This window comes from Cricetulus griseus (genome assembly GCF_003668045.3).
Source record: "Cricetulus griseus strain 17A/GY chromosome 1 unlocalized genomic scaffold, alternate assembly CriGri-PICRH-1.0 chr1_0, whole genome shotgun sequence".
NCBI classification, from domain to species: domain Eukaryota; kingdom Metazoa; phylum Chordata; class Mammalia; order Rodentia; family Cricetidae; genus Cricetulus; species Cricetulus griseus.
Genome location: NW_023276806.1, coordinates 198,517,301 through 198,529,288, shown reverse-complemented (window position 1 = coordinate 198,529,288; position 11,988 = coordinate 198,517,301). Strand labels below are relative to the sequence as shown.

The window sequence follows — 11,988 nt, the reverse complement described above, 5'->3', positions numbered from 1 at the left end:
TTTGGCGGCCCACTTTGAGCTGGCTTCAATGGACATGCCGCCAAGTCATTGCTTCTTCTTAGTTCACTCTTTATAAACAAATAACAACCTAGTTATTATTATTATTTTAAATTTCATTTTCCCAAAAAGATGAGGTAGAAAAAATTCCCTTTTCCCCACCCTTCTTTTCTCCCTATCAGGTCAGAGTCTGACTTTATTTTTTGTTTGTTTGTTTATTTGTTTTTGTTTTTTGAGACAGGGTTTCTCTGTGTAGCTTTGGAGCCTATCCTGGCACTCACTCTGGAGACCAGGCTGGCCTCGAACTCACAGAGATCCACCTGCCTCTGCCTCCCGAGTGCTGGGATTAAAGGCGGGCGCCACCAATGCCCGGCCCGACTTTATTTTTTAGTGTGTGTGTGTGTGTGTTTTGTGTGGGTGTGTTCGCGTGCACATGCATGAGAAGGAAAGGGAGAGAGGAGAGAGAAAAACACCTATATGAAACTGCATGTAGAGATCTGACAACTTGATTGAATCAGTTCTTTCTATCACTAGGATCTCAGGGATCAAATGCTGACCCTTAAGCTTGGCAAAAGCCCTTTTAGCTGCTGAGCCATCCAGCAGGTCCCCAATGCCTGACTTTAGGTAAACAATTTGAACTTACAAAGAGCTTTTGTGTGTGGCTTCCAGTGATGAGAGAAGATCAAAGCCTGTGATTTTCCTAGAGACCTTTTCCTAGTTTGCCTGGCCAGCTCACCGTCTTGGCAAACTCTTGGGAAGGTCATTCTCCCTCTGCTTGGGGTAAGGGCAAAGGTTTAGAATCTGGGATTTTACTGCAGGATTGCAGTCAACACACAGCCCTATGCTTCCTCTTCTGGGCCTCTTCTCCCTTTCCTGTTGTTAGCCATTACATTCCTTGATGTCACTGCTGCCATTGTGAGCTGACAGGCCCTCCCTGCTCTGGTAGACATGGTCAACCATAAGCCAGCAGAGCAGGGAACTGGAGCTGGGGAGGTGGGGGGGAGCAGTGGTCCCACCAACACCTTGGAGTTGGGCTGGGTCTGTGTGGAGCCCCAGAGATGTTCCCCAGCCCATTCTTTTTAAAAACCAATGAGTAAAATTAGGGGCCTCCCTTCTGCCGTCAGGGACCCGGGCCCTGGAGTGGAACTGGGAGTAGAAGATGGCCTTCTTTGTCAACTAATTCATTCTCCAGAATTCAACTTGTTCTCTGACTCGGTGGTGTTTGAGAGCACCTTTATCCAGGTACCTCCTGCATCTCAGGGATGAGAGTGGCCCCCTTTCCACGGCCTGCTCCCACGGGTTAGTTAGAAGACGATACCGGAAGTCCTGAGGGTGGGGGAGGCCCCAAAGCCAGAGGAAACCAGAGGGTTTAGGTTCCAAGGTCACTTCCCTTTGTGTGAGGGAATTCCCTGCTGACTACTTGCAAAGAGTTAAGTAGTTCTGGTACAAGAAATGAGGTTGTTTATTTGTTTGTTTTGGGTTTTTTTTTTTTGGTTGTTGTTTATTTGTTTTGAGACAGGGTCTCACTGTGTAGCCTTAGCTGTCCAAGAGCTATGAAGACCACACTGGCCTCAAACTCTTAGAGAGCTTCCATCCTCTGCCTCCTGAGTGCTGGAATTAAAAGGTGTGTGTCAACATACCCAATTTAAGCAGCTTTTAAAACATTGTGGGACATTTTTGGGGGGAAAGATTTATTTATTTAAATTTTAATCATGTGTATCTGTGCACATGAGTACAATGCCCTGGAGGTCAGAAGGTGGCATCAGATCCCCTGGAGCTGGAGTTACAGATGATTGTAAACTGCCTGATAGGGTTGCTGGGAACTGAGCTCCAGGTCCTCTGTAAGAGCAGTAAACTCTCTTAATGGCCGAGCTGTTTCTTTAGCCCTGAAAGGAGCCTCATGGTGTACCAGCAGATCCATTCAACCATAATCACTGGTCACTGTCTAAGCAAGCTCTATCCAAGACCACTTGGACCAGCAATGCATGATTACAGACACCCAGGGCATGCTCGCTGGACTTTGGCAGTTGAGAACGGTCTGCCAGACAGCAGGGTCCCCTCATCCACTCTTTGTTGGTATTGCTGAAGTTTAGGTAAGAGCAGGCAGAGGGACTGGAAAGCACCCAGGTTAAGGTGGAGAGTCTGGTTGGAAGTGGGAAAGAGCCGAGCTGGGGAGCTCTAGGGGACATGGTGGGAACCTCTCCAGGTGCGTCTAGGGATTAAATTTGAGTCTCTCACTGCAATGAGCTACTTCCCTCCATGGTCTCAGTTTGGAAAAAGGTTCCTGATACTCCATTTTCTTGTGCCGCCCCACGTAGACACCCATGTTCCTGGGGGGATGAGCTAGCAAGCCCGGGGGGAGGGAGCAGTAACGTGGAATCCAGACCATTTGAATTTCTAGCCATCCGTCTTCAAGTGTGTTATCTTGGCAGGGGATCTGTTTCCTTATTTTGTTCTGTATGAGCTAACATTGATGCTGTTGAGATTCCTTGGATGGGCTCAATGGGACCCAAGAGAAGCCCACTTCTTCCTCTCTTTCTCTCCTGTTCTCTATGTCACTGCCACCCTATGGCCATCCCAAAGTGGGACTAGTTCCCAGCATGTATTGACCACTTACTCTCAGTGGATACTGAACTCTGTTTTGTGGGGACTACAGATTCTATTTCATAGCATGGACTCTAAGAAATGTCACTTCTTTTTCTCTCCCCCAGTCAGATTTTTTGTTGTGTTTTCGAGATGGAGATTTATTTCTCTGCATAAATCCTGGCTGACCTGGAACTTGCTCTGTAGACCAGGCTGGTCTTAAGCTCACAGAGATCCTCCTGCGTCTGCCTCCCATGTGCTGGGATTAAAGGCATGTACCACCACTGCCTGGCCAGAATTTTTCTTGAGGCATTATTTAGTCAGACTGGTAGGAGTCAATTTCAGTCCTCCTTGGGGTTTCCCCTTGTCCCCAGTTCCCACATGGGATGCACAGTTGTCAGAGTCTAGAACACTGGGAGAACACTGGTCTTTGGTAACACAGACATCTCTACATGTTATCTATGGCTCCTTGATGGTCACAGCTCTAGTGCATTTCTGGTGTGAGCAGAGACAATGCCCCTGTGCTGGACATCCACTGTCCCTGCCCTGCCACTGTCCCCAGGTACTTTGGGATGCAGAAGGGGTCCTGGTGATGTTTGAGACCCTGCAACAAGCTGCCCTCTCTTATCTGAGGGAAGCTCCCAGCCTCCCTCCACTTGAGCTTTCTGGGTCTTTCCAATCTACTCTCTTCCTCTTGTAGAACTGTCTTCCCTTCCAGGCCATTAGAAAGCTGTGCTGGTTTCTCTGACCCAGGGAGGGAAGTGTAAAATTTCCAATGCCACTCAACTTTTGTTCTTACAAGCATCTCTCTGGTTTTTGTTTGTTTGTTTGTTGTTTTGAGACAGGGTCTCATGTAGCTCAGGCTGCCTTTTAACTCATATGAAACCAAGAGTGACCTTGAAATCCTCATTCTCCTGCCTGAGTGACTGGTGTATCTTTTCAAAGTTAGATGTGTTTCTCTATGGAAAGCAGTACTACACAGGGTTGCTGTTGTCCACAGACTATGTAGGGTAATAGTAGCAGGTAATGGTCTAGCTCACCAAGCTGAAGTCACCCTGTTTGGTAGCTGTATCCTTCCATACATCTGCTCTCTCTTTCTGACCCATGTGTCTGGGGTTGGTTTCCAGGTCACTAAGCAAGGAAACTGGATGGATGCCTATGAAAGATCTGCCACTATGATCCTTGGGGTAACCTCTTCAGTGCCCTCCTTGCCACTCCCCAATGTCCTCCTCATGGCCAACGTCACCTGGCCTCATGGTCCATTTTCCACCAGTAGCACACCTGGTGCCCCTGTCATCACTCTTAGCAGGTAAAGGCTGGCGGTGGGAGGGGGCTGTGGGATGATTGACAGGTATATGTGTACTGTACAGGTGGGCTTCAGATCAGAAGAAAGGGCAATACTGGTTCTTCGTAAGCACTGCAGAGTTCATCCACCTGTTGACTTGATGCATGTTTACTTCGTGTCTTTTGCAACAAGTGCTTCAGAGCAGGGTGCAGCACAGTTCCTGTCTCCAGCTCAGTGTCTGTGGATCTTTGTGATGGTCTCTCTAGATAACCCTGGGTTGCCTGGATCCATTATATAGACCAGGCTGTCCTAGAATTCACAGAATGCCAGTCTTGGCTTCCTTGTATTTTGTCAGTATATGTGTGGGGGATTTTCAAAGAGAATATGGAGATTTTCTTTTTGAAGACTAGGGCTAATTAAATGTTTACTGTTTTTTCTTTTTCTTTCCTCTCTCTCTCTCTCTTTCTCTCTCTCTCTCTCTCTCTCTCTCTCTCTCTCTCTCTCTGTGTGTGTGTGTTAACTTTTAGAAGTTGCTTCTCTCCTACTGCATGCATGCATGCGTGTGTGCGTGTGTTCCTGTCAGAGTGCAAGGCCAGAGAACATGTTGGATGTCCCACTCTGTCATATTATGCCGTAATCCATGAAACTATCTCACCGGCTTGGCTAGGCTGGCTGGCACTGAGCTCCCAGGATCTACCCGCTTCGGCATTTAGCCCTGAGGTTATAGGCCAGTGTGACAATGCCTGGCTTTTCTCTTTTCAAACATGAGTGCTGGGGATTCAAACTCAGGTTGTCATGCTTGCACAAGTGCTTTCGTCTACTCTGCCATCTCCCCATTAACTCACCAACTTCCCCAAGCCTCTGTTACAAAGTCTGAAATGCATAATTAATAATATTTACCTTTCCCTCTTCGAGGGGTTTATGAGACTTGAGATATTATGCACAATAGCAATAGTGGTGATTGATGTGGGCAGACTATTTTTGTTTAATATTTTTTGAGACAAGGTTATGTAGCTCAGGCTCTCAGTTCCCAAGTGTTAGGATTTAGGTATACACCACCATGCAAGTCTTTACTAAGGAACAAAGATCCTGCAAATAATCAGAGGGGAATCAGTTCCCACCCTCAGAGCAGGAGCTCTCTCCTGCCAGCACCCTCTGGGCACCAACACACAAATCCCCCAATTGTGCACAGGATCCTGCCCCTGAAGTATGTGGAGCTGCAAATCTATGACCGGGCCCAACGCATCCTTCGGGTTAGGACGGTGACTGAGAAGATCTACTACCTGAGGCTCCACGAGAAACATCCACAGGCTGTGTTTCAGTTCTGGATCCGCCTGGTGAAAATTTTGCAGAAAGGTCTGTCTATCACCACCAAAGACCCGAGGATCCAGTTCACACACTGCCTGGTGCCCAAGATACCCAACTCCTCCACTGAAATAACAGTAAGTAGGGATGACCCACCCCCACCCCACCTCCACCCCCAGTGTCTGCAGAGAAATACACAGATGTGTACATACTCATACACACAGAGTGTTCACACATGCAAACGGACACTTGGCCTTTCATACAGGCAGGTCCCTCATCCATGAATTCACTCAACACCTTGGTTCAGAAATATTGTTCCCTGACTAATACAGTGGAGCAGCTTTTTGCCTAATATTGTGTTAGGTGAGGCACGCTCAAAAGCTATACCTTTTGAATAAGGAACTTGAGTATGGTGGATTTTGGTATTAGTCGGTAGATCCTGGAACCAATCCCCATGGATATTAGGGACAAGTATGAATGTATGTTACTGAAAACAATGTTGCCGATATTTTTAAAAATTATATTCTATCATGGGCACTTCCCCTCATTGCCTTACCACCGTGGGATACATTTGAATGACTCTTAATATGAGAGAGAGGTAAAGGGCGTCTCTAATTTTTGGTGAATTTGAACATAGTTACATATATAGACTTATCCTTTTTGCATCTTTGTGAAGATGGGATCCCACTACATAGCCCAGGCTGGCCTCAAACACAGGATCTTCCTGCTTCAGCTCCCACAACTTCTCCTCATCTTGTGGGTAGAAGCAGGGTCTCCAGCATGCGCCATGCTAGACCAGTGTTCTATCTGCTCTATCATTGAGCTATTGTCTTTATATTTACCATTTATTTATTTATTTATTTATTTATTTATTTATTCTGTGTATGTGTGCGCTACTGCTGACACAGGCCTCCCTCGGTAGCTTAGACTGGGCTGGAATTCAAAATGTACCCCAGGTTGCCCTCATGTTTTCAGCTCGCCCCCTGCCTTCTTAGCCTCTCCAATGCTGGGCTTGCAAGCACACACCACTATGCCGAGCTCCCCTGGGGCATGAGGTCTTCCCAGACCTGCCCAGTGCAGAAGTACAGGCAGAAAGCTTGGTAGATGATTGCTCCAAATGTGAGATCTTAAAACTGAAATCTTTTCCTGAATTCATGAAGGTGTGTGTTTTGGTAATCACTGCTTTTAGAGACCAGCTGCTCTAGGGTCCATTTATGGCCCTCTGGAGAGCATAGCCTCCATAGTACATCAGAGAAGGTGTGCTGTTGCCAGAGGCTCCCATCACTGCCCCAGCAGTATTGTGATTTAATGTCCTTAGGCCTGTTCTGTGAAACTGAAATCAGTCCACAGTTTGCTTCAAGCCTTGCCAGGGAGAGCCCGGATGCTCCGTTAGCAGCAGAGCCTTCTGACTTGTATTTCCCCATACAGCCTGAAAGCAGCCTGCCGTCATCCTCCCAGGCCAGCGAGACCATAATGCTGCTGGCAGCTGAGCGGGCCAGTGACAGTCTCTTAGGATTCTCAAAAAGACACCAGCTCACAGGAGACGGGTGAGTTCTCTGTTGTCAGCTCCAGTATCCCTCGCCCCAGCCTGTTTTCATGGGGCTATGACACCTTCTATCCAGCCAGCTCTAGTTCTTTTTTCTTTTCTTTTTTTTTTTTTTTTTTTTTTTTTTTGAGATAGGGTTTCTCTGTGGCTTTGGAGGCTGTCCTGGAACTAGCTCTTGTAGACCAGGCTGGTCTGGAACGCACAGAGATCCACCTGCCTCTGCCTCCCTAGTGCTGGGATTAAAGGTGTGTGCCACCAACCCCGGCTTCTAGTTCTTTTTATTCTAGATAGCCAGCCACATGACTTCGTCCCTGAACTTGGTTGTAAGCTTATGCTTGAAAACAGGTTCTGTGGTGTTCAGACATCTGAATGTTCATTCCATAGATAATTGCGCTGTTTTTCAAATGGCAGATACACAATAAAAAGAATTAAAAAAGGGTAAATTAACTCAAAGAAATGTTGAGTTAGGAAATAAATCAGCAGCTGGGTGGTGGTGGTGCATCCCTTTAATCCCAGTGCTTAGGAGGCAGAGGCAAGATGATCTCTGTGAGTTCCAGGTCAGCCTGGTCTATAGAGTGAGTGCCAGGACAGCCTCCAAAGCTACACAGAGAACCCTTGTCTCAAACAAACAAACAAACAAACACCAACCAAACAGCAACAAAAACGTCAGTTAGCTACTGACTGGATAATCCCAGCTCACAATGGCCTCTTGGGTGAGCCTCTGCTTTGTCTTCTCTACCTCTTGTATAAAAGGAACACTGACCAAAGACAACTCCTAACTTCAAGTTTCAACTAATTCCCTTACAAGCAGTCACAGACTGAACCCCCAGGTGCAGGGCAAGTATAAGGCATATGCTGCCATCAACATAATTGTTTTCTTAATTTTTTTTTCCAGCAGGAGGAGTTTTTTGTTGTTGTTGTTGTCTTGATTTAAAAGCTGCCTCTCTGGACAGTCCCTATAGGACATGGCACCCTTTAGAATAAAAAAGCTGATCCTTTCAGATCGCAAAACAGCCTCACTTTTGAAGTTAAAATGCCCGGGGCCTGATCATACATACCTTCTTGAGACCCTCAGCCTTGTCCCTCTCCTGTCCTCTCCTCCTCCCTCCTTTTCCCCAAGAGCTTCTTGTCATCCTGGATGACCTCAAATGCACTGTATCGCTAAGGGTGACCTCAAACCCCTCATCCTCCCACCTCCACCTCTCAAGGGCTAGGTTAGAACCCAGGGTTTCATGCATGCTAGCCAAAGACTATCCATTGAGCTACACCCCCAGGGCTGGCCCCTGCTGTATTTTGTTTGACTCAGGGTTTCACGCTTGAACTTGACTTGAACTTTCTGTAATCCTCCTGCCTCAGCCTCCAAAAATTTTCCTTTCTCTGGAGCTACAAAGATGGCTCATTGGTTAAGAACACTGATTGCTCTTCCTAAAGATTCAGGTTCAATTCCCAGCACCCACATGGTAGCTCACAACTGTCTGTAACTCTAGTTTCAAGGGCTCCAGTGCTCTCTTCTGGCCTCCTCTGGCACCAGGCACACAAGCAGGGAACAGACATACATGAAAACAAAATACCCACACATAAGATCATAAAAATATTTCTTTTTTTTGTTTTTTTGGTTTTTTGTTTGTTTGTTTTGTTTTTAGAGACATGGTTTCTCTGTGTAGCTTTGGAGTCTATCCTGGCACTCGCTCTGGAGACCAGGCTGACCTTGAACTCACAGAGATCCACCTGCCTCTGCCTTCTGAGTGCTGGGATTAAAGGCATGTGCCACCAAAACCTGGAGATCATAAAAATATTTCATTATTTTTCCTAGTGAGAGGCGGGGTCATCAACTTCTTTTTCCATTTCCTAATGATTTAAGTTGCTTTTTTTCTCCTTGGGAGTTTTCATGGGTTATTTTGTAGTTTGTAGCTTTGTTTTCTTGTCTTTTTTAAGACAGGAGATGACCTTGAACTACTGATCTCTCCCCCCTCCACTTTCCAAGTACAGGATTAACAGACTCCTGTTAATTGTTTTGGACTTTTGTTTGTTGGTTTTGGTTTTGAGACAGTGTCTCACTGTTTAGCTCTTGGCTGGGTTGAGACTCTTTTTAGACCAGGTTAGCTTTGAACTCACAAAGATCTGCTTGCCTCTGCCTCTTCAATGCTGAGATTAAAGTCATGCACCATCAGGTTCTACATGGTTTGTTTTTGTTTTTCTTTTTTCTGAGACAAAAACTCACTGTGTAACTTGGGCTGGCCTCTGGCAGAGAAGTATGTGTTCTTAACTAGTGAATCTTTCTTCAGCCTTTAAAAAATAGTTTGTTTAAGCAGATTTTTTAAAAAAACATGTAGGTAGTGTTCTGCCTACATGTATGCCTGCAAGCCAGAAGAGGAAACCAGATGGGAATCAGATCTCATTATAGAGAGTTGTGAGCCACCATGTGGTTTCTGGGAATTGAACTCAGGACCTCTGGAAAAACAGTCAGTGCTCTTAACCTCTGAGCCATCTCTCCAGCCTGATTTTTTTTTTTTAATGTGTATGGGTTTTTTTTTTTTTTGCCTGTGGTTCCTGTGGGGACCAGGAGAGGACATCAGATCCCCTAGAAGTGGAGTCATAGACAATTGTAAGATGCCAAATAGGTCCTAGAACCAAGCTTGGGTCCTCTGGAAGAGTAGCAAGTGTTCTCAATTGCTGGGCCATTTTTGGAGCCCTTAAGTGGAGTCTAACCATGTTTTCTTTCTTTTCCGTTGCTTTCTATGACCTGGGAATCTTTGGACTCCCACAGACACACTGATACTACCCCAGTAAAAGACAAATCCAACAGCTGCAAGACACCCCCACTGATGGCATCGTCAACTAATATGCCCATGAGAGCTACTTTGACCCACAGCCTCTGGGAACAAGAGGACCCAAATGAGAACTTCCTCCAGGTTCCTGTAGCAAGCTCCCTAGGAGAGAACCTTTTGGGACCCTAACACCTAGCCAGTATGGGTGTCAGCCCTGTCTCCTATTTGCTCTGCCTCATATAATGCTGCTTCCCACGGTGGGCCAAGTAACCATGGGAGAGAAGAGATGGTGCTTATGCCAAGATGCTCCTCTACTTCCACCAATAAACCTCCAACGGAGTGCTTGTTGTTGCAGGTTGTGTTTGGGGGAGGAGGGAAGAGGGCCTCTGGACAGCTGGCTAAGGGCTGGCTGGAAATCGCCACTCACTCCTCAGAAAAACAAACCTGAAGGAAGATATCGCCTGCCCAGTTGAAAATCCAAGCGTCTAAGCCAAGCCGAGACATCCAGTGCAAAGGAGAAGGCCTCCAGAGAGAGCTCTCACTTCCTTTGTCAAAGAGACGGTGGGAGGCAGAGACAGGACTTTGGTATACAGAAATCCTGAGCATGATGACAACCGGCTAGGAGATAGCCTCATGCATTTCAAGTAAGAATTCCAGGGGGTTCATCTCTCAACTCCCTGTGTTAGGGTAAAAGCCCAACAGCATGCCCTTGGCCATGAACAAGTGGGTTACTATTGGAAACATGGCTTCTGGTAAGAGAGGTGGTGACTCCCTATCAAAGAAGTTCTGACTGCCTCAACTGCTCCCTCCTAGTGAAAGAAATCTGGGAGACCTTGTATCTTGCAGGTTTCTGAGCAAATATCCCTAATTGTGTAGGAGATCATCAAAGCTGATCCCACCTCCTGGACAATTAGAACTATTTACCGGGAATATACCACCATAATTTTCAGTAAGTTTTGTGAGATATTTTGATCACACTGTAACATTCCAGACATCAATAAAGTTTACCTTGAATCAAGGGGCAGAGCCAGTGACTAGCTCTGACTGGGATTAGCCATAGAGAAGCAAGTGATTTGGATAGAGAAGAAACACAGGAAGGAAAGGGCAGGGATTAGAATTTTAGCTTCCTTTTAGCTATGTAACAAGGGAAGAGATTCGTTCCTTGCTGCATCTCTGGCCAAAAAGCAAGGTCAGCTGGTTGCTTCTTGGCTTCTCTGATCTAGCAGGTTTTCACCCCAACATCTGACTTCTAAGTCTTTGTTGATAAATAGAGCAATATTGACAGTATAAACTTACACATAGTGGCTGTGGCCGATCTGGGCCAGGTGCTGAATTCGGGGTCATGGGATGCAGACAATAATTAAAATATCAGTAGATTCATATGCAGTTGCTAAGCCAACAGAAAAACATCAAATAAGCATTTATGACGCCTGTTTGTTGCCCTGCTTGGTGTGTGATGTTGAGCTCATAAGAGAGAACACAAGAGAAAAGGACAAGTTTCCTGTCCTTGGAGACAGCTTGGGGCAGCTACTGAACTCTGTCTTAAAGACAAAGGAAGGACATTAATATTGACATTGATACCACTCAGTCCCTAAATAAAAGTTAGAGGACCTGCCTGCTTGTATCTTATGTCTTGTGTGATGCCAGGAGGAAAAACATGGTTGCCCCCTTCCTGGAAAGGCTCGGTTAATCTGAGGAGTAAATCATGGCAAGATTGGATTATACCAGATATTGAGATGATTTCTAAAGTCTGTGGCTTTCTTCCTCCCTCCATGGAAAACACAAGCAAACCAAATTTCCTTTGGACATTGAGCCAGTCAGTTTCTTGTCAACTTGACACAAGCCAAGACAATGCCTCCATCAGATGGGCCTACGGTGCATTTTTTTTTCCTCCCTGTGGGGCATTTTATTTATTAATGATTGATGCCGGAGGAGCCAGCCCCACTGTGGGTGGCGCCACCCTTTAGCAGGGTGTATAAGAAAGCAGGTTGAGTAAGTCATACGGAGCAAGCCAGTAAGTAGCATTTCCCCATGGCCTCTGCTTCAGTTCCTGCTTTGGCTTCTGTTGGTGACAGAGTATTAGCTGAAATGAACAGTGTTCTTCCCAAATTGCTTTTGGTCATGGCATTTATCACAGCAATAGAAAGTAAGCTAAAGAAGACATATTTGCTGTCAAACAGGCTGGAGAAGGACATCTAGAAGCTGAGCCCATGTGAGACTAATAATGAGAGTGACCATACTTCCCAATGTATGCCTGTTCTAGCATCATTGTTAATATATAACATATATTTAACTCTCAAAGTCATCCTGTGGGGATAGACCATATGGCACCCTGCACTTATAAACACTTCAGGAATGCCTATCTTCACTCCATGTTTTAAAACAAAGTCTCACTCTGTAGCTTGAGCTCACAGCAATTCTCCTGCCTCCACTTCCCAAATGCTAGGATTTCAAGTATGCGCCTGGACCACACCCAGCTTCCATCCCCACGTCTATTAACTGGG

At 46.0% G+C, this 11,988-nt stretch overlaps 1 protein-coding gene across 2 annotated transcripts; it reads left to right on the top strand.

Moving 5' to 3' along the window:
• The first annotated feature begins 405 nt into the window (after positions 1 to 405).
• On the top strand, positions 406 to 10,502 carry Fam71f2 (family with sequence similarity 71 member F2). Of its 2 annotated transcripts, XM_027391337.2 has the most exons (5): positions 406 to 1,238; positions 3,680 to 3,889; positions 5,058 to 5,307; positions 6,599 to 6,717; positions 9,484 to 10,502. In XM_027391337.2, exons 1-5 carry the CDS (start codon positions 1,087 to 1,089, stop codon positions 9,671 to 9,673), a joined length of 921 nt encoding a protein of 306 aa, XP_027247138.1. In that variant the 5' UTR covers positions 406 to 1,086; the 3' UTR covers positions 9,674 to 10,502. The 2 variants fall into 2 exon arrangements, with proteins under 2 accessions (XP_027247138.1, XP_027247137.1); XM_027391336.2 differs by lacking the exon at positions 406 to 1,238 and having other exon boundaries at positions 3,523 to 3,889.
• Positions 10,503 to 11,988: the final 1,486 nt, after the last annotated feature.